The 21,846-nt window shown below is 35.1% G+C and overlaps 5 protein-coding genes and 1 long non-coding RNA gene across 6 annotated transcripts; 3 read left to right on the top strand and 3 right to left on the bottom strand.

Moving 5' to 3' along the window:
* The first annotated feature begins 223 nt into the window (after positions 1-223).
* On the top strand, positions 224-3,191 carry LOC108215954 (cell number regulator 8). The gene is made up of 3 exons (XM_017388595.2): positions 224-656; positions 1,944-2,146; positions 2,757-3,191. Exons 1-3 carry the CDS (start codon positions 392-394, stop codon positions 2,991-2,993), a joined length of 705 nt encoding a protein of 234 aa, XP_017244084.1. The 5' UTR covers positions 224-391; the 3' UTR covers positions 2,994-3,191.
* A 726-nt stretch (positions 3,192-3,917) lies between these two features.
* On the bottom strand, positions 3,918-5,790 carry LOC108217703 (uncharacterized). The gene is made up of 2 exons (XR_001806239.2): positions 5,639-5,790; positions 3,918-4,319 (listed from the first exon to the last, which is right to left on the bottom strand). It is a non-coding gene; the product is annotated as an uncharacterized LOC108217703 (long non-coding RNA).
* A 459-nt stretch (positions 5,791-6,249) lies between these two features.
* On the bottom strand, positions 6,250-9,155 carry LOC108216480 (L-type lectin-domain containing receptor kinase VIII.1). Its single transcript, XM_017389247.2, has 2 exons — positions 7,212-9,155; positions 6,250-6,749 (listed from the first exon to the last, which is right to left on the bottom strand). Exons 1-2 carry the CDS (start codon positions 8,977-8,979, stop codon positions 6,340-6,342), a joined length of 2,178 nt encoding a protein of 725 aa, XP_017244736.1. The 5' UTR covers positions 8,980-9,155; the 3' UTR covers positions 6,250-6,339.
* A 4,814-nt stretch (positions 9,156-13,969) lies between these two features.
* Positions 13,970-14,887, top strand: LOC135152294 (glutathione S-transferase T3-like). Its single transcript, XM_064092171.1, has one exon. It carries the CDS (start codon positions 13,970-13,972, stop codon positions 14,885-14,887), a length of 918 nt encoding a protein of 305 aa, XP_063948241.1.
* A 232-nt stretch (positions 14,888-15,119) lies between these two features.
* On the top strand, positions 15,120-15,933 carry LOC108217254 (uncharacterized). Its single transcript, XM_064092170.1, has 2 exons — positions 15,120-15,288; positions 15,389-15,933. Exons 1-2 carry the CDS (start codon positions 15,120-15,122, stop codon positions 15,931-15,933), a joined length of 714 nt encoding a protein of 237 aa, XP_063948240.1.
* Positions 15,934-16,962: 1,029 nt separating this feature from the next.
* LOC108216255 (peroxidase 21) lies at positions 16,963-19,149 on the bottom strand. The gene is made up of 5 exons (XM_017388965.2): positions 18,992-19,149; positions 18,583-18,731; positions 18,274-18,462; positions 18,019-18,184; positions 16,963-17,621 (listed from the first exon to the last, which is right to left on the bottom strand). The coding sequence occupies exons 1-5, from the start codon at positions 19,059-19,061 to the stop codon at positions 17,215-17,217; spliced, it is 981 nt and encodes a 326-aa protein (XP_017244454.1). The 5' UTR covers positions 19,062-19,149; the 3' UTR covers positions 16,963-17,214.
* Between the last annotated feature and the right edge of the window lie 2,697 nt (positions 19,150-21,846).

Below are 21,846 nucleotides of genomic sequence, written 5' to 3'. Positions count from 1 at the left end.
AAAATATTGTATATTATTTATAATAATTTAAAATAATAAAATATATTAAATATGAAATGCAATCAATCAGTATAGTTAATGACGATATCAACAAATTTTATATTCAGCAACTTTTGTTATTTTAATTTTTAGCCCATCCGTAATACTCTTGGAGCTGACATTTGGACTGAAAAACATTAGGAGGAAAATATTAAATTAAGAAAAATTGGTAATAACGAAGGCGGTGCGTTTGGTTGGGAAGAGAAAATAATAAATCTATATATAGTATATATAAAAAAACCGAAGCAGGAAAACGCGGTTTGTGTTGCCTTGGCTCCTGGACTGTCCTTTTCTATTCAGCAATTCTATTTCTTGATCCACAATTTAGAAACTAGACTTGTTACGAAATATAATGGCGAATCACGAGGAATCGAAATCTTTATTGAGCAATGATGCTGAATTGAAGGATGAAAAGAAGTCAACGAAGCTCAATTCTAACGCCGGCGAGTCTCCGGCGGCGATCGGTCACGCTACTTACGGATGGACGGTTAATGGATTGCCGGCTTTAGGTCAAGGTAGCGTGGTTGGGGAGCCGATCGATAGAGCTCATTGGGATTCGAGTCTCTGTGCCTGTCTCGGTCGCAACGATCATTTCTGCAGCAGCGATCTTGAAGTTTGTATGTCTATTGTTCTCTCTCTCCCCCTCCCTCTTCCTCCTCTTTTTATCTCTCCCTCTCTCCCTCTCCTCAATTCCATGTGTTATATATGCATATATACATTTATCTAATGATTTTTTGATGCCTTGATAGATCTAGTCAATTTACCCAATTCAGTTTTCTATAAGGTTTTATATGACCTGCAATTTAGAATTTTTTTCAATATATAGAGACTAGAGAGGGATATGTTATGATTCAGCTAAGCTTGTGTGTAGTTGATATAACGAAAACATTATTGATTGGTGTGATCCACTAATTGCTGTATTTTGCCCTTTTTGATTGATTTGATCGATTTGTTTACTTTTATACTGAAAACCCATGATTTTAAGCACATCCCAGCCTTTTCAGTTCTACCCTGGTTAGAAAAGAGGTATGCAGCTTAGGTTAAGCTTGCTGAACCGTGATTTGTAATTTTTACAATTTTGTTGGTGTTTGTGTGAATCTCGCTACTTCTTTCATTTTACTCATTGCAAATTCAGCTAGAGGTCAACCTCCAGTTTAAATTGTTTACAGATTGTTACATCAGAAATTTGCATAATTTTTTTTTCCTCTTTTCTCTTTCTTCTCTTCTACATCAGTTTTCTTCATAATTTTTTATTTTGATCGATCCCCATTTGATATCTCTTAACCAAACAGAGCCTGTTGCAGTAGCATATGTTTTGATTATGGATATAATACTTGAAAGTTAGTTGTAAAGTGAAAGTTAATTTCATTTGATGCTGCATGTACGCAATTTCTTTTACGTTGCTTTTGGTAACATATATTTCATGTTAAATTTTGGATTTCAAATGACATGATTTGAGGTGTCATTTCGAATTCTCAGCTTTATACTTGTATTTAAATTACCCGGATTTTAAATAAAATTCAAATTCAACTCTTTCATGTATCCAAACATGTCATTTGATCAAATTCAGGATTTTCAAATGAAATGCAAGTCCCGAAACAAGCCATTAGGGAAAATTCGTACTAGAGTTTTACCCTGGTTCTTGAGTATTAACTAGTTTACTTTCTTTATTAGGGCATGTGCATATGAACAAACAAACTAATATCTTCAGTTAATTAATATTTGTTGTCCCTTTAGCTCTCTGACAATTTTGTGATTATATTCTTTTATTCTCAAATGTTTTGCGATTATATATATATGATTACTATAAGTTTTTTATACTAGCAATTTATTTTATTGACTTTTAATCATGTTCGTGTGTAGTGGAGCGTTTTTACCTTACTGCTGGTCAAATATTTTTGTAGGTATTCTTGGAAGTGTGGCTCCATGTGTTCTTTATGGAAGCAATGTCGAAAGGCTTGGATCATCTCCAGGAACTTTCACAAATCACTGTTTGCCTTATTCTTGTCTATACATGCTTGGTGAGATACTATTTGGTGGCAATTGTGTCGCACCCTGGTTTTCGTATCCTACTCGTTCAGCTATCCGCCGAAGGTTCAACCTAGAGGCAAGTCTCTATCTCTGTGACTATGACTATACAATTTAGACCCTCTTCTGTTTGATATTGAAGCTGACAAGATGAGGTGACTTAGTCGTAGAGTGGGTTTCATGTGAGAATAGAGTTCAACACATTTATTCATGCACTAATTTTGCTACCACAGTTATACTCTCTTCAATTCATCTTATTTTAGATCTGGAATCTACTTGCTAATACATGATTATGGTGTTCTGTGTGTATTAATGTAAATATTTCAGCTGATTAGAAATCATTCTGTTCTCTTATGTATATCCTATGGAATCCATCTTCATAATGATCTTTTTAATATCCTTACTCGTAGATTATCTTGCACGTTTATTCTATTTAAAATAACAAACACGGCTTTTGTTTGGTTATATAATTCATGGACATTAATATATGCTCTCGAGATATATTATGAATTCATGTAATATTTTCTTAAAACTAATGATCATCACTTGGCAGTTATTATTTCTCACATATCAAGTTTTTAGTCTTTCTGAATCGACCTGGATTTATATTTTTGAATAATGTAATAACTCATATGTACACAACTGGATTGAAGGAATTTTAATATTTATTTTTCCTCGTGTTAATACAGGGTAGCTGCGAGGCACTTAGCAGATCGTGTGGGTGTTGCGGAAGTGTGATTGAGGACGAGGTGCAACGAGAGCAGTGTGAATCAGCATGTGATTTTGCAACCCATGTTTTCTGCCATCCATGTGCCCTTTGTCAGGAAGGTCGTGAAATTCGTCGTAGGCTTCCTCATCCTGGTTTTAACGCTCAACCAGTGTTGGTTATGTTACCACCTGGGGAACAGAACATGGGTCGTAGTTAAGCATGATAGTATTGATCCTTAAATTTCTCTCACCCTCCAACCTAGACACATTATGTGTGTCAGTCAAACATTAAGTATATGTAATTATGTGGTGACCTAAATGCTTGAGAATCTGCACTATGCATCTTGAACATTCTGTATTCCAGCACTTATATGTGCTCTGAAGTGTGTGTATTAATGCCATTTTGGATTGTTGAATACTTGGGATTTTGTGTGTGATAAATGGTGATGATAATTGCTTCTAAGGGGCCTCTTTATTTCTAAAACTCTAGTATCTAGGCCACCAAGGTGCGAGTATCCTCTGATTAACGTACTCTGTATTTTTCACCATTGCCCTCTTCACTCATTGTGGAAATTTTAAACTGGTTAGCAACTCAACCTTAAAAATATTGTTCTGCGTAACGTTTGAAGCAAGCGATTCCCTTTTCTATTCATTTCTTGATCAACAATCTAATACCAATTTCGATATTCTAATTATTCAATAAGATCTGTCTAAAATAATCTGTGGCAGTGCACTGATCTTTTGTTTAAATAATTTCTTTATTGGTAAACTATATGCGACAAATAGTCCCCAATTTGACTACAGTTTATTTCCCCAGAAAATATTTGAATCCATGTTGATTTTAAAACTTAAATCTGCAGATTGCCAGTACAGAAAAACACTTCAAAGAACATGTATACTATTTAATTGACGCCCAGAGGTATTCAATCCATTCAAGTTCATTGTGTTGCCAAGAGTATCTTAAAACATAACAATGAGCACCATCTCATGATCTCATCCATGGCGGTTTACATTGCTAATTACTATTTACTACTACAATGAAACAAAACAAATAAGGTCAGATGCAAACCTAAGCAAAATTCTCTATAAACAGATAGTATAGAAAATATTAGCGAAGAAATGAAATATTGAAGACACACAAATAAACTTTCCAAATAGGGAGATTTATTGAGGATCAAGTAAAAATGTTACTCGAACTCGGTCTACACATGATTCTGCACATACAATGATGATAAAAGTCTAGACAACCATCAACACAAAGGTTCTCAACCTAATGGACGGTGATAGCAATTCCTCAACATAAGAGGAAAGATTGCGACTGCCGCAGCAGTCTACTCTCCAGGTGGAATGACACCTTGCTTCAATTTTTCCTTTTTGAGCTTCTTCTTAGAGACAGGCTTCTTCTTCCTGGGAGGAAGGCTCTTTTGCGCATAGGTGTAGAGTGCATAATTCCCACCAAGGAATGCAAAGAGTAGACCGCCAACAACGAGAAGGACTATCAGGCCTGGGTTAAATCCTTGAGCTTCAGAATCCATGATTTTCACCTGCTCATGTATGTATAAATAACATTTAAACTCCAAGTCTATCAAGAAGGCAAGAAATGATTTAGCAAAAAAAAAAAAAGAAGGCAAGAAATGAACATATTGGAAAGCCCGAGAAGAGGGGAACTGTGAAAGTTAAGCGTTCCTGATAGCAATAATGTCCAGTTGGCATGAAAACAGTAACAATTATAGATAATCTTCAACTTGTAAATCGCTCCTATATTTTCAAATATCAAGATTGGTACGCTAATTTGTTGATGCTCAGGCTGTCCTCTAAATCAGCCACATCATTCCTCGCCAGCAAATAAGCTCTCCTACTTCATTTTCTCCAAATGTATACTCTTTCTCTTTTTTATAGTAATAAAATATTATTTTTTGAATTATAGCAACTCATTGTAGTTAACACGTTAGAGCACGACCCCTTACAGATCTAGTAAATTTTGACTAATAATTATTTTTGTATTACTTTAGCTGATGCCGTTGGAGATGCTCGCCATTAAAATTGAATTCACACCCTACACAATTGCCAATCATGTATGTACAATGACTGTTGCATTAAGCTGGCCCCAATATTTTCTCAGACACAACTGTTTATCCCATAATTAATTTTCCCGCGAACAGGTTAAAAGTTTCAAATTCAAATCAGAGCAAACCAATACTAATAAGTGGCACTCAACCTTGTATAAGTAGTAAGTCATGCCCAAAACCGCAGCATGATTCGTATTATAACATCACATATCAATCACCAAAAAACATCACACCAGAGCTTAATTTGCGACTCAATCAAGCATGACAAGTTGAATCTTAAAATTGCATCATAAAAAATTCTATAAATTTAATAGTATGGATGTAAGAGGTGTAGAATGCAAAGAACGCGCGAAACAACATCAAACATGCATTCCTTCTATATAAAATTCCAATGACACGATAAAACAATATTCAAATTTGAAAATCGCAAAGACATAAGAAAGCATGTTTCTTTATACAAACCAGAAAAAGAGAACTATTACAACTCCCTATAAAATTGCATTCAGCTACTAAAAATCAAAGCCTTCTCTAATAATTCCTCTATTCAGTCCCAGTTATAAATCAATCTACATTCACCATATGGATATGACTCAATTCAGCTCATATATGAATTCAATAGCAGAACAAACAAATAAAAAACCAGAAATCATAACAAGAACATTATCAACAAAGAAAACATTGCACCAACGAATCGAGAAAAACACAGATCACATCAGATGCCTAAAACACAAAAAATTGAGGCAGATCGTAAATAAAGACATCAAAATCATCAAGATCTACATGTATTAACATACCTTACAATCTAAGGGAGAAAGAAGATATGAAATCCCAAATCAGTTTTCTTATTCTACACACGGAGTGAAGTAGATGATAATGCGGTAATGAAGAACATATGTTATACGAGGATGTTTTTCGTTTTCTTTATTTTTTTGAGTAAATTTATTACATATTATTTATGAATTTCTTTTGTGTACTTCTGATTTTAGGAATATTGTTTTAGTGTATTTTATCGGTTCCTTTGATTAGTTTATTATTTGTATTTCGACTATTTTAAATAAAGTTATTCATTTTATAATATGTTGTTTGATATTATTTTATATTTTAGAACAAAATTTTTATTGATGATCAAAATTACAGCTTATTTGATAAAAGTTTAAAATAAGACATATAAGGATAATTTTTTTTTGCTAATGCCGAAAGTCCAAGCCCAAGCCCAAACAAAGTTCAACTTTCAATGCTCATGAAGTGAAGCACAATATACTTTTTATCCACGATAAAGTCCCTGAAACTTTGCAGCAACATGTTCAACAGAAAAAAAAGCGCCGACGATTTATATTTGTGAAGAGAATAAATTCATTGTTATTGTATCATTTACCATTTCCGTCCTCTTTCAAACTAGCAAACATGATAGTAATACTCTTACTTGGTTTAGTAGAATAGAGTACATTGAATGAATGAATGAATAAAAATACAAGTTATAACAACTAAATGCTAATCAGACCAGGTTTACAACACCACTAGTAGAACCATGATTATAGCTGCATTCGGACGAGGAAGAGGTGCACACTGTGATCATTTCATTCAAATCAGACACACTGTCTTGCAAATTCAGCAGCAAATGAGAAGTGCTGAAACTCATTGAAGGCCTAGATCTCGGCACAGTCGGGACTTGTGATTCCCCCACCAGCATTTGTACCACACCCCTCATTGTTGGTCTAGCCATTGGATCAGGGTGAGAACAAGCCAATCCAACCAACAAAACCTTCCTCATTTCACTCTCTTCAAACTCTCCGCAAAGCCTTGGATCAGCTGCAGCTAGTAGCCTACTCTCTCGATGTAATCCCCAAACCCATTCCACTAAGTTGCTGCTGGTTCCGGCTTTACCCATTCCAGTAAGGGGTCGTTTGGTTCAGCTGATTCTGGTATCAGGTATGGGTTTTGTTCATTCCAAACCCATACCTGGTGTTTGATTGTCTATTTTTATAATCTGATACCCATACTTCAAACCCACCTGAAATCAAATTTGATACCCTAGGGGGGAGGTGGGTATGAGAGACGGGTATGAGGTATCAAATGAAAATTTTATTAATAATTTTTATTTATAGTTAAATACCATCTCAAAACACATAAATTAAATATGATATTTTTTAATTTGAATATACTTATTTTTATTTACTATTAATTAGTAATATTAGTAATTATTAATTATTTATTTTCATTCTAGTACATAAATTATTTATTTTCATTCCAGTACTAAACCAAACACAAGATATCAAGAATGATTCCTCAACCTCATACCAGCTTAACCCGATTCCTGATTCCAAACCCATACCGTCTCGTGAACCAAACGACCCCTAATTTCTTTGTCGATAGGTCTCCTCCCGGTAGCAACCTCAAGCACCACGGCCCCAAAACTGAACACATCGGTTTTCTCATTTGCTCTTCCTGTTAGCAAGTATTCGGGAGCTAAGTACCCCATTGTTCCTGCAGCCACAGTAGCATCCGGAGACTTATCATGCTCAGTTTGCCTCGCTAAACCAAAATCACCTAACTTAGCATTGAACGCTTCATCCAGCATTATATTACTAGTCTTCACATCCCTATGAATCACCTGATTTTCACATTCTTGATGCAAATACGCTAATGCAGACGCAACTCCTAGCAATATCTTTCGCCTGTGAGCCCATTGCAATGTAGCTTTGGATTCATACAATGCCTTGTCAAGACTCCCATTAGCCATATAATCATAAACTAACAAAATCTCACCTTTCTCGTGGCACCAACCTTGAAGCCTAACAAGATTCCTATGCCTAAGTGTTCCAAACATGGACAATTCCGAAAAGAACTCCTCATTTCCTTGACCGCTATGATTACACCTCTTCACCGCCACAACGTCTCCAGACTCCGCAAAAATGCCCTTATAAACATCTCCAAAAGCACCATGCCCAATAATTCGCGTAGAATCAAAACATTTAGTCGCCAGCTTAAGCTGCTTATAGCTAAACGCTTTAGGCATTTTGATATAATACGACGCCAAAGACTCGGATTTTTTTACACGCTTGAATTTTTTCGAATAGCCCCAAATCAAAACAAGAGCAAACAAAGCCAACACAAATGCCCCAGCAGTAAAAACCCCAACTAAAGCCCCAGCACTTTCCTTACACAACCTGTTATGACACTTTTTGTTACTCTTGTCTGAATCATGTGCCACATTACTATTACTAGACTCAGTGGGTGCTAATGACGGCCCGGGTTGGATTGAATTAGCCGTTGGATTCATCAAAGTAGCCGTTGGAGGAGGCGGCGCAGTCACCGAGGCAGATAACGACCCGTTTTTCACATTCGGGTCAAAAGATGAGCTAAAGCTCCACCATCCAATGCTGTGAATTTCAGTACTCCCCTGAGTTGACCCGGTGAAGCCCACAAACATAAAATCATTTACATATTGATCAAGATCAATACTATAAGACAAAATGGGCTCTTTGGGCTTGACATTTGAGTACGAAACGGATACGTTGAGCAACTGAGTTGACGCGGAGTAGTCGATCCACGAGTTAACCAGGTCTCCACTCTTGAGATCAACTTCAATCGAGTCTAAATCACCTACTTGAGATGAAATTATTGAATTTAGATCCAAACCCACGTGATTTCCGTTAATATCTTTGAATTCTACGTCCATTAGCGTATCGAATTCGACTGCTATCACTGATTTTGGACTTCCGGCGCCGGCCATTATTCCGATATATCCTCCGGCGTCTCCGACAGTGTCATCGTCCGGCGAGATAACGAACGCGAGCCCACCACCAATGGAATCTGGGTTAAGGTTAGACACCGAGAATGTGAAATAGGTAGTGAAGCTCGCCGGAATGTGAGTTTCTTGTGACCGGAATCGAATAGGTTTACAGTACAGGACTTTCCCGGCGCCGGAATTTGGGACGCCGAGATCGCGAGTGAGCCTCACGCTCCCGTTGGTCCAATGAGCATCACCCAGAAGCTTCAAGCTAGTGAGAGTGACAGTTCCAAAGTCAAACTCAGTAGGTTTATCTGGTGCAACATTGCCGGAAAAACAGAGGAATAGAAACAAATGAAGGAAAATACAGGCGAGAATGTCGCCGGAAAGTGACGTCAGATGCATATCAGTACAAGATTAAGATAGATTGAGAGTGCAAGGAATAATGTGTTGTTTCTGTCAATAGATTGCATGGAGTGATTAAATGAAGTATATCCTATATTATCACATTCTATCATAGCCGTTAAAATTCATAGGAGTAGTAAAAATATTAAAATAATAAAAAAAGAATAATGTGACACCTGGGAGTGGGGCCCATGTGAGAGTCTGGTCCTGAAAGGCTATTGGAGGAATAAGTGTTGGGTGGTAGTGTCTGATTTGTAGTTACTCAAGCTCTGGTCTGGTGGTGCACAGTGAATCTTGTTTTACTAATATCAATGTCACGGAGTCATAAACTAGTTGTGATAATCTAAGTAGTGGGTGAATCTTGGCAGCATCAGAACAATAAATATTGCTAAATAACAGAATAGTACGTATACCAACGCTGAGTTGCACTGTTGCAGTGTGAATAAAACAAGTCGAATTTAATCAACACTGCATAGCAGATAGCAGTGTGAAGATGTGGAGTTTTGGATGACTATTGATTACATTACGGTACATCTTTGAAATAGGAGTAGAACTTTAGGTAGATGTCGAATTGGAAAATGCAGGGTGCAAGATGCTGAAATAATGAAATTGTGAGTGCTGTGAAAGATTGTTTTCTGTACTTTCCTCTCTGAACCAGAAATTCACGAAACTATCGAACTTGAAAAATTATGTGGGTGTTTGGCTGACAAAGAAGTTGGGTTTTTTTGTTTTTAAGCTAGCTTCTGTTGCATGACCGTTTGGCAAATGGCTTATCGTGGGTTTTGTGAAAAAACTCCAATATGTAGCTTTTTTCTCTTACCACAGGTGCTTATTTGTTTAATCATCCAAATACTTAATCAGTTTTTAAGTCCATGAATACTTATTACTCGTAATTCACTTCTAACTTTAACTCATAGATAACTTTTTTAAGTTAAGTCAAACGGCTCTATAAATATTCGAGATATTAATAATTCATTTAGTAAATCATACCTACAAGAAACTATCTCAACTTATTCCTTTCGAGAAAAAGAAGAAGAAAGGAAATGACGATAAATTCCAAGCTGCAAATAATGATGTTTGCGGTTTGTGTATAGACGTGATATCAGCGGCACCACCAGCGAGAACTTTTTTAGAAATAATTAAGAAGTAGAATTAGTTATGAAATGTAAATGTGTTTGGCATGGGATGGAAAGAGTTTGGAGGGAAAAGTCAAGAGTAGCCTATGACTGGACAACGAAATGTGGGGGCACGCTAGTTGTGTAAACATCCGTGGTTAGCCACAAGCCACGAGCCAGAAGCTCCAAATCCATTTCTTCAGGTCGGTGAAGATGCGCCTGCACAATACAGCTCACGGCACGTGCACAACGGCTTTGAGTACATTTCACTGCACGTGATTCTCTACCCCCTTTCTTGTTTTTCACTTCACACATTCCCCGCAATGTTTTCAGAATAACATTTTATTCTGGATTATTGGACTAACCGAACAGATAGATTGCGGGAATGATAATGTAATTATATACATGGGTTATTGTAATGGGAGCTAACTTTGATTTTGATCAATTATGGTGCTATTGACTTGTCCATGTCTAGAAATCATAAATTTTTTTTTTTACATTTTTTCCATCATTCGAAATTTTACAAAATTACAGAAGTGTCTCCCAAAATTTGAAAATATATAAATAATTTCCGAAAATTTGCTTGATACTCCCTAAGATTTTGTGTCAAGATACGCCCCTGATAATGCACCAAACTAATTTATGAAATTGTATATAGTTTTAGACTTATAGTAGCAGTGATAGTTATAATATCGCGAAGGTTTCATTAAGGTAACATGTCATTTCATATAAGGGTCCTGGTCTCCGGCAACTGGTTGCCGGGGAGAGTTTATATAACATACACAATCAAGGAGGTCAGATCTATGTTTCAAGGGTCCAAATTCAAATAATTTTTTTTTGTCATCCGCTATAATTTTCCGCGAAAAGGAAGAAATCCGATCCGCTGATAGCAAAAAAAAAGTTTGAATCTACACCCTTAAAATTCAAATCTAACGATTCCGAAATTATGTGTTGGTTAAAGCTTATATAGGATAGGGAGCTATGGAACAAAACCCATCATATAAATTGTACTCCTGTGTTTGCGGTTACATGCAAAAGAGTGAGACAAAAAGGCCGCATGCATGTCATATCTTGCACCCTGCCTAGTTGGTCTGGACGCACAAACTCTTGCCTCGCGCTATCTACTGCAAGATACCGGACCCGCTTTTTCGAAAAAATACGAGGGACTAAGCTATATAGGTAAAGAGATCTGTCGACTGTCCAGACTCCAGATCCTATAATTATCTACATTAAGAATAAATCATGTTATGAAGAGGATATCTATCTGTGTTTAAGAACGTATCGATTGAAATAAACTCTTCTTGATTTTATTCATGATATAAACGTATTTTGAATAATTGTAGTTTCACAAAATAGAGATTCAAAAACAGGTTTATATCGATCTCCGTTTTAGTTATGATTTCGATTTTTATTCAAGCGAACCTATTTATTTCTGATTTGAAGATCCGGTGGTCGAATCTTTCACTTAATTGATGGGTTGGTTAAGCAGGCTCACGGGAAGAGGATTGTATCAACCTCTTTCTTTTTCTTTTTCTTTTTGAAAAACAAAGGCTTTCATTCAAGAAAAAAAATATTATTGGCAAATTTGTACCAAAACAGATCTTGCAACATAAGAATATATTTGATAAAATTATTTTGGATAAATATCCTTTTCTCCGAGAGCTTTTACTTATTTACCAAACTTTTTTATTTACTTATAAGTCTTAATTTAATTCTAACTTATACTTCATTTTTTTAATTTAATCAAAAAATATTTATTTTAAATTCGTCCAAACGGTGTCAATATTTACCACATGTACATACAGGAATGTGGGCTTAAGAGCACCCGCAGCGCATGTAAATTGGGTGCCCAACTCCCGCCTAGAAAAGAGTAAACTGGCCTCGGGCACTGGTCACGCGTTGGAGAAGGTGATAAGTGCATATTTTTGTATATTTTAAATGCCTAATTATTGCTTGTTCTCACTTATTTATTTGTTTATTTGTCTTTTTTTTAGGAAAATTGCAAAAGCTTGAAGAAATAAAAGAATAAAGCAAAAAGGAGAAAAGATGGGAAGAAAAGGATCATAGGGGAATATTCTCAAGGAAGCATCTAGATGGGACACCTACACCCCCCCTCAACCCTAATTTCCCCCTATAAATACACATCTTCCCATCATGTTTCAAAAAACCTAGGATTTTCTCTTTTTAGTAGCCTCTCTTTTATAGTCTAGATCTAGTTTTAATTTGTATGCTCTCTTCTCATTTTGTAAACACTTTAATATTTTAATGCAAAGTTTTATCTTTTGTTCTTACATTCTTGTTCTTTATGTTTACTTTGGCTATGAAATCTTCCTCTAACTACAAAAGGTTCAAATTTGTTTGTAGATTGGAAGGAGCCTAATTATATGTTTTAAGCTTGCATTTTTTAGTATTTAAATTGAGCCCCTTTTAATTCTCAATATTATTAGTGGGTTCAATGGTTTAGTATTCTAGATTTTGATTTTAGCTTGTAGTTTGATGGGGTTTTGTTAGAGACTTGTTAGATAAGCTAGTTTTGAAGTTTTGTGTGATTTGGAGTTAGTTTGGTATGCTTTGGTGTTTCTCTTTGTTCTTGATTTTGGGGCTTTTTGGTGTAAATTTTAGTTTATGATTTTGAATTGAGGTTAGTGGGTTTATGTTGAAAATATTATGTTTAGGCTAGATTTGAAATTTGGTGTAATTTGGAGTTGTTTTGGTTTGGTTTGAATCTTGTTTTGATCAAGAAATGGGTAGTTTAAAGACTATTTAGTGTAGAATTTGGTGTTAGATTTGGTTTAGAGGTTAGTGGGGTTTGATTTGTTATATTTGGAATGGCTAGATTTTCCGGTGAAATTAATTTTCCGGCGAGATTTAAGCTATTCCGGGCACCTCCATAGAATCCGGCGAAGCTCCATTGCAAGTGGTTTTGTTTGCGGCACCGGACAGTCAGTTAATAATAGTTTACGTGTTTGTTTTTCAGTTTTTGGCTTCTGGCTCGGCAGTGTGAACACGCGACCTCCGTTTCTGTTTCTCCCCGAGCGCCCCGTCTTGGTTTTGTTTTTTTTGTTTTTGTTTTTTTTTATTCGAATATTATCTATTTGTTTACTTGATATGTAATCTTATTTGTTAGTCACCGTTTCAGTTAATATAATTAAATCTTAGGTTTTAATAATCTGTTTTTAATTATCATAATATAATTTAGATTTTAAATTAGATTTTAGGTAAGTCAAATTCTTCTCAAAATCAAAATGGTCTAATTCGATTAAGTTAAAAGTTAAGTTTTCGCGAAAATAAATTTAGTCCTTGGAACGAATCTTATATTACTAAAACGGGATCGTGCACTTGCGATTAATTTCAAAATCTTTTTTTGAGCACATCAGAAGGAAAAAGAAAAGGGCAGGTGCCCACCACCCCGGCCACAGCCCAACTGCAGTGCACGTTTTTCAAAATCAAAAAAGTAGCAGCAATTGAATTATCTTGTGTTGCTTTTGTGTATAAATGTAGCTGCCATTCTAATCAAAAAAAATATATCCGTTAATTTTACAACGGTTATATTTATATCCGTTACAATTTTTAGCCTATAAATATTAATTCATTTTTACTCATTTCATACTTCATCTCTTTAGATTTTTTTCTCTCAAAAATTATTCTATTCCAAAATCATGAATCCTAATAATTTTCAGCCTCCAAATTCACAATATTCATACCCCAATCCTCAAGCTCCAAATTTAAATTTTCCATTTCAATATCCAAATCCATATTTTCCATTTGTCCAAAATGCTAATATGGAAAATACTCAATTTTCAGATCAACGTAATCGACCCAACAATTCATTTCCATTTTCGAATAATTTATTTCCATTTACTCAAAATTCACAAATGTATCCTTTTCCATATGGCCAAAATTTTTCAACATCAATTCCGCAATATGGAAACGATCCGACGCCAACAAATGTTCAAGAATCTCCACTTTCACAATTTTCTACTTTTGATAGTAGAGATGTCATAGATTTAAATGAGAACAACATTGAAGTTGAAGAGATACAAGATATACGAGATAATAATGTTCAATGGAAATGGGAAGAAGATAAGCTTTTAATCAGTGCTTGGTTAAATGTGTCAATTGATCCACTAGTTGGTACTGATCAGAAGGGTGACACGTTCTGGGAACGGATTCATCAGTATTGTGAAGAAAGCGATCCTGGTCTTATCATAAGAGGCACTGTGGCTATAAGAAAAAGATGGCAACGAATCAACGAAAGGGCTCAAAAATATGGAGCATGCTTCGAGAAAGCACAAAAAATAGTTGGAAGTGGTTCAAACATGGATGATATAATAGAGAAAGCTCATTTACTCCATAAAACTCATTATGGCAAGAAATGTAACTTTGATAAGCATTGGAGTGAGCTTCGGAGGCAACCAAAATGGAGAGCTCCTACAACAAATAGCGGGAGTACAAAGCGAACTAAATTAAGTGATTCTGGAGCTTATTCATCATCAGCTAACAATGAAACACCAGATGACAATAATATTGTTGAATCTCCAGTTCGTCCAAAAGGTACAAAAGCAACCAAGAGGAAAGGAAAGGGAAAGAAGAAAGTCATTGATGTGGATGCTGAACGCTACGAAGAAATGACATCTGTTCAATGTAGGAAGTTGTCTCTGTTGGAAGAATTTAATAAGAACCATGTTAAGGAGATGAACTTAAAGATCATTATGGCAGACACAAGTATAATGACCGAAGCCCAACGTGAAGTACATGCAAAGCTGGTTGAAGAAATAAGAAGGGGAAACTAGTTTCTTTAATTATGTTTTTTCATATTCCCGTGGAAGTGTTAGTGTTTGGATTTTAGTATTTGGATTGTAGTGTTTGGATTTTAGTCATTGTCAAGTAGTTGTTGTAAGCTAGTCATTGTAATTTCTTTCTTGTGAGTTTTGTTAAAGGAATAAATTCGTTTTTTAAGTCTATATAAGCTCATCAGTGTATTGAATTCAATTGCACATCTTGTTATCAACAAAAACAGCAAAAATGGCTGATAATTTTGATATATACAAAGAGTTTGCTAAGGAGATGTTCAACGAAGATGACGATGAATATGAGAAATATCGACTTCATCTCTTTAACAAACTTCACGGGGAAGGATCTTCATCAACCCCTCGAAGAATGATATACAGAGACCGTGAAGCAGGCCATGAACGTCTCGTGAAAGATTATTTTGCAGAAAATCCGGTCTATACTCCGGATATGGCATGCCTTTTTTGGAGTCGCTGGATCTAACAATGACATAAATATCTTAGAAAGGTCTCCATTATTTGATGAAGTGCTAGAAGGCCGTGCCCCTGAAATTAATTATACGTTGAATGGCAACAATTATAATTTGGGGTACTATTTAGCTGATGGAATATATCCAGAATGGGCTACATTTGTGAAAACAATTCCACGCCCACAAGGTGAGAAGAGAAAGTTATTTTCCAAATATCAGGAAAGTCAACGAAAAGATGTTGAACGGGCATTTGGTGTGTTGCAGTCTCACTTTGCAATTGTACGTGGCCCTGCACGATTCTGGGATAAAGGAGATCTCGCTAGAATTATGAGAGCATGTATCATACTTCACAATATGATTGTCGAGGACGAAAGAGACACATATGCTACTCCATTTGGTCCGCTACCATGTTACGATGACACAACAAATGGAATACCGGAACCAAATTTAGGGGAGGAACCTTTTGTTCCGTATGAAAACTATATTCAAAGAACTACCCAAATTCGTGATCGACAAAAATTTCGCCAATTGCAGAATGACTTGGTGGAGCACATCTCACAATTCGACAATAGCCGTTAAATTATTTAAATTTTTATGTTTAGAATTATGATTATGTTGCTTGTGTAACGTTTTTTTAATTATATGTTATGTATTTTAATTAATGAAAATGTTTTATTTTAAATTTTAAATTTATGTAAATTAAAAATATTCTGTTAATTTTAATTTTACACTAACTAAACTATTATAATTAAAGCATAACTAAGCTATTATTATTAATCATATACGGTTAAATGTAATATACAAAAGAGATGTGTGGGGTCTAAATATTTAAAAGTAGCAATATAATAAAAGAAGTGGGCAGTGGTGGGTTGGAGCTGGCTGGCCAACTTTCAGAACAGCCCTGTTTTTGCTTGCGTGTCACTGGGTGGGGTTAAAAACCTGTTGCTCTAAGAGCAACTCCAAGGGGCTCTCTAAACAAGCTCCTAAGTCTAAAATTTAGGAGCAAATCAAAATTTAGTGCTCCAATGGGCTCCTAGATGCTCTTTAAAAATTTAGGAGCCTACTCTCTCTCCTTTCTTTTAAAGAACATCTAGTAGCTCCTAACTCAATATTATATTATTTTTCCTTCAATCTTCTCTCTCTTTTAGGTAACTTTTTCCTCTCATTTATATAAAATAAATATAAATGTGAATAAGGAGCCAAATATAAAGAGTAGCATTGGAGTTCTCACGTTTTCCGGTGTATTAACTTACTAGGAGCCACATTTTATATTATTGTTTAGGGAATGATTTAGGAGTACCGTTGGAGATGCTCTAAGCAGTCTTTTTTCCCCCTCTTCGATCTCATTAATTTCCAAGTTGGTATAAATTTTATTTTTACTTTCAACTGGTTCTTAATAATCAAAGAAAATATAACTATTAATATGATTTTTATTCAGATTCTCCCGCAGTGTTAATTAATTTACTTAGATAAAAAACTATTCAAAGTGATAATTTTAAAATTTTCCAATGGTTCAGCCGTATTTCATTTAAACATCTTTCTACATGCTTATCAATACATGAAGAATTAATTCATGTGTGCACCACTAGTTATACTTGGCACCAGAAGTTTCATATGAATTTCATCTTAAACTAAGATTAATAAAAACTTGATGGAAGATTTTAGAACTTGACGCTTTAAGGGCCAATCTTATACATATTTTCATGATCCATCAAGCCAACAAACCCAGCCCATGGAATTTTTGCAGAGACACAAGTAATTTGAGTACACAAATATAAGCACCGGAAAAGAAATACATGGAGACACATTGCTAAACACATTTTTTTTTTTTATAGAGCAGTGTGTCACAATCTTCATTACTTATTTTCTGTTTACAAAGCGACAATCCTTCCTTACCTCCCCATCTTCACCAGTAAGTGGATTATTTTCGGATAAAATGAGCAGAGCTCGAGCAAACTGGTCATGGAAGTAAGTATTATCAGCAGCCATCTGTTGAACATAGGGAGATGTGGTAGGATCAGAAAGCAGCTCCTGGTCAATTGACAGGAGTCCTTTGTGGTTAAGCAGGTTCTTGTAGTACATATTGTCTAGTATCATGGGTGTTTCGCGGTCATTTCTTGCGTATTCCACTAGCACTGGGTTGGGTTGTGGATTCGGGCATCTGCCCTTGAGGTACTCTGCATATTTGGGATCCAAGCTAGGGTCTACACTCGGGTACAATCTGTTCACAACATTCAGGCAATGGACTCTTCCTACTGAATGAGCACCTGTAAGTTAAAAAAACAAAACCTCAAATGATTTTGCAGGTATAATTTTGGTTTTCAGGCTTAGCTTGAATCACACACAAGTATTTATAACTGTGACTGAATTTTAGTAGTATCTAGTATGTTAGCTTTGACAAATTATACGGATACATAACGCCTTAATATCATATGATAGTTAATTACCATGGTATCAGAGTTCTTCCACCTCGCAATCTTGAGTTGGAATCGTTATACCAAAATTTTTAATATTTTAGTTAAGATATGATGTCGAATTCTATTATTTTAAAAGAGTCCATCTGACTAGGTGACGTTTGTATAAGGGCTTTTCGCTGAATTTAGAAGTAACTAGTGGCCAGTCGGTTTGTTGCTTTGTGTTAATGTGACCAAAGTGCTTAATTACCTAATAGAGCAACGGTGCCTTGAGCGTCAACACCCACAGCCTGAAAGGTGGAGAGCACAGAAGACATGGAATCATTGTGATTAGGGATGAAAGTTTCGACTTCTGTCAAGTAACTCCCTTTGCTATCTTTCCTCCCTGTTTTCATTTCAATATGCGGTCCTCCCAACTATATATCCGAAACATGAAAATGATAAGCACACAGACGGCCTGTCAGATAAATTTTTAGTTGCAGCACGATGGGTGACAAGGACATACCATGACAGCGCCATCTCGCGCTGAAAGAGCCACAATATCAGCACAAGAAACGGTGGCAGGGCATGCACTCTCCAGAGCCGCTTTGATGGTGTTGACATACTTAAAATTTCTCATACCGAAACTTCTGGTTGATATCTTCTCCGATTGAATCCCGTTTACGCTCTCCAATAGTAATGAGGCGTCACACGACTACATAATTAAACACTGTTAGCCTGGAGCTCCCTACTTATGAATTATGATCATCTTAAGACTTGAAATACAGAGGCAAATATTTAATGTAATACGCAACTCGGATAATTAAATTATTACTTTGACGATGCAATCATGAAAAAGATTTCGAATCCAGGAAACGGCTGTGTTTCCGTGTTTATAATACAGAGAGTGAACTTGTTGTTTGATGATTTCTTCAGCTTGTGGGCAGCTCTCTGAATAGTAGTTGAGCTGAAGCTCACATTTTCCTGATGAATATATTTACATGATGCATCAACAAGAGAAATTAAAAACGGTTTGTCTAGTGTGTGCTCATGACACGTGTTAAAAGTTAAATTCTATGCATTCCATTTGAGGAGTTCCACCATTATTAGAAAATAGAAACGAATCAAATTGAGTCAAAAACATAGAATTTGGTGCTTAGCAGGTGCAGATGGACACACCATAGAAAAATCGAATTAAGATTAACAAAAGATAATAAATATAATGAATAGTTGCAGAAAGGTACCCGAGTAGAACTGCAAGAGCAACGGTAATAACAGAAATACAAGTGCAGAAATAGAGCTACTCTGGGCCATTGGCTTAGTTTCTTGTAAAGCTCAGTTATCACTAATTATTTGTAGGAAGTATGAGCATTTTCAAGTCTTTATATAGGATAAAAGTAGGAGCACTTGCACCAGTTCAAAGTGGAGATGCAAGTGTATATCTTAGTTTTATTTATTTATTTATATCCACTCAGCTCCTTTCTTTGACCTTCTTATAATTAATTTAGTTGGTTATTGACATATCTTGTTTGTATTCTTTAATCTTGAGTTTATTTTATAATGCATTGGAGTCTGTAAAAGATATAATAAAAGTAGAAAGTGTAGGTAATGCTAAGGAGTGGTAATATATATCCAGATTTTGGGGCCGTTTGGATGAGCTTAAAATAAATGCTTCTTGATTAAAGTAAAAAAATGAAGTAGAAGTTAAAAGTTTGTAAGTGATCAAAGTGTTTGTGAAAGAAGCAGAAGCTGTGAGAGATAAGCTAGCATTTGTAACTTCTAAAAAGTGCTTCTACTTTTTTATACAAACGGATGAAGAAAAGTAGAAGCCGACTTCTTTGGAAAAAAAAGTACTTCTCGTGAATGGCCAAACAGGCCCTTTATAGTGTGATCGTAAAGACATATTAATAATTATTTTTGTATAGGTCAATTTTTTTATTGATTCAATCTCTAAATAATGATAATCTCTTACATATATAAAAAATTTTGTCAAAAAATTTATCATATATATAAAAATAGTTATTAGTATGTATTTATAAATACATAATAAAAAGATTCGTGTTAATATGAAGATGGTCCAATATTAATATGGATTTGTCTAGTGTGTGCTGATGGCACATGCTAAACGCGGAAATTTTTATATTTAGATCATTTTGATTGATGTGGTTGGTGTATTTGCAGGGGGTCCATCATTATTAAAAAATAAAAACCAATCAAAATGATTTGAAACACAAAAATTTCCGCGCTTAGCATGTGTGTATGGGCGCACACTAGAATAACCGTATTACTCCCTCCGTCCCCTTTTACTTGTCCCTTTTGAAAAAAGGGTTAATTATCAAATAGATCACATATTCTAGCCCAATGTATCATTCACATCACTGCAAAATTTTTGGTCTCACTTAAATCACTCAACACACTGATGGTTGCATTCCGTTAAATTAAATTAAAAAACTAACGGGAGCAGCTGAGGTGGAAAAGTAACGGCTACTTCTGCTGATTGTATATTCCACTTTACTTCATTCCCCAGTTACATCACTTCATTCCCCAGTAAACATAAGTTTGTGTAGTGTATTCGGGGTTTTACCAAACGCTTAATACTACTTTCTAGCTTTATTAATGTAAAATCTTTTGTCACATTTTTTATATTTGACACTCCTCCTTGGTTGCTGCGATGGTTGATCACCTTGCTCGGAATCCTCATCCTCTTCTAAATCCTCTTCATCTTCAAAAATAACAACTTCTTTTTGCCGGACAGGACTTGTAGGAATAACCTCTTCAGGAATTATAACTGGAGGCTATCTGACATAACCTGGAACAAGGCTATACCTCAGGAATTCGTTATACATGATTTGTAGGAATTTTTTTTAGTTTATTTGTTAAGTTTAAATTTATTTTATTCCTGCAATCCACGTAAGCGCCATGTCACCTGAACTTAACAGAAAAAGTTAACTTTAATGTCTTTTTTAATTTGATTTAACGGCATGAAACCGTTAGTCTGTTGAGTGGTTTATGTGAGACCAAAAATTTCACAGTGATGCGGATGATACATTGGGGTGGAATAAGTGATCCATTTGATAATTAACCCTTTGAAAAAATAACGCATCTTAAGAAAATGTTAGTTGGATATCTTGTTTTCATACATATCCCTAATAAATGTAATAAATTAGATAGAGTTGTGTATATATCCTCTATATGCTAGTCAAACATTGGAAGTTGTTACTTTTTGAAAAAACATACAAAAAGTTGCTTTGAAAAGAGAAGTGGACAAGTAATTTGGGACAATTTTTTTTTCAAAATGGACATGTAAAAAAGGACGGAGGGAGTAATAAATTCACACTTCAAAATCTCAGATTTCTAGTTTTATACTATTAGGAAAATATTTGATCATATTACGATGATTACAAAAGTATTACTCCCTCCGTTTCAAAATACATGTCCACATTAGAAAAAAAATTTTGTTTCAAAATATTTGTCCACTTCAACTTTCAATGTAAATTTATATTTCCAAAATCAACTCTCCTTCACATATTACAAATTTATATTTCCAAGATCAACCATACACCACATATTGTGTTTAATTAATGACTTAATACACCTCTTTTTTCTCCCAATCTACTTTTCTTAAACTATGTGATTTTTTTAAAATGGAGATGTAATTTGAAACAGAGGGAGTACTATCCTCACACTTATTGGCAGGCCCCCGTTTTTTTGTATTATATAACGTTAGGTTGGGAGCATTTATCAAAATTATTTCAGAAGATTGGCTTTATTGATAAGAAAAAATGTTAAAAAATTAGGTCGGATCGAAATCCATGCACCTCAGTAAGCAGCTTTGAATCTCTTGCGCAGGGAAAGAGGTTCAAATATGACAATTAATTCGATGACACAATCTTGTCCCTTCTCAATTTAATTAACAATCGCGACGAAAGACGAAAGAGTATGAGAATACGCGACAAATAATATTTTTTCCAGAAAAAAGTTCTGCTGAATCTTTACAAGTTCGAAAAGAAATATACATATTTTTCGTGTGAAACAGACACACAAAGTCTAGTGCATGTTGTATAGCCATGAGGAGCATTATAAATTTGGTTTGTAGTAC

Source organism: Daucus carota, chromosome 4 (assembly GCF_001625215.2).
Source record: "Daucus carota subsp. sativus chromosome 4, DH1 v3.0, whole genome shotgun sequence".
NCBI classification, from domain to species: Eukaryota; Viridiplantae; Streptophyta; class Magnoliopsida; order Apiales; family Apiaceae; genus Daucus; species Daucus carota.
Note: the sequence above shows the minus strand (reverse complement) of the source record. Positions and strands in the feature narration are given on the sequence as shown.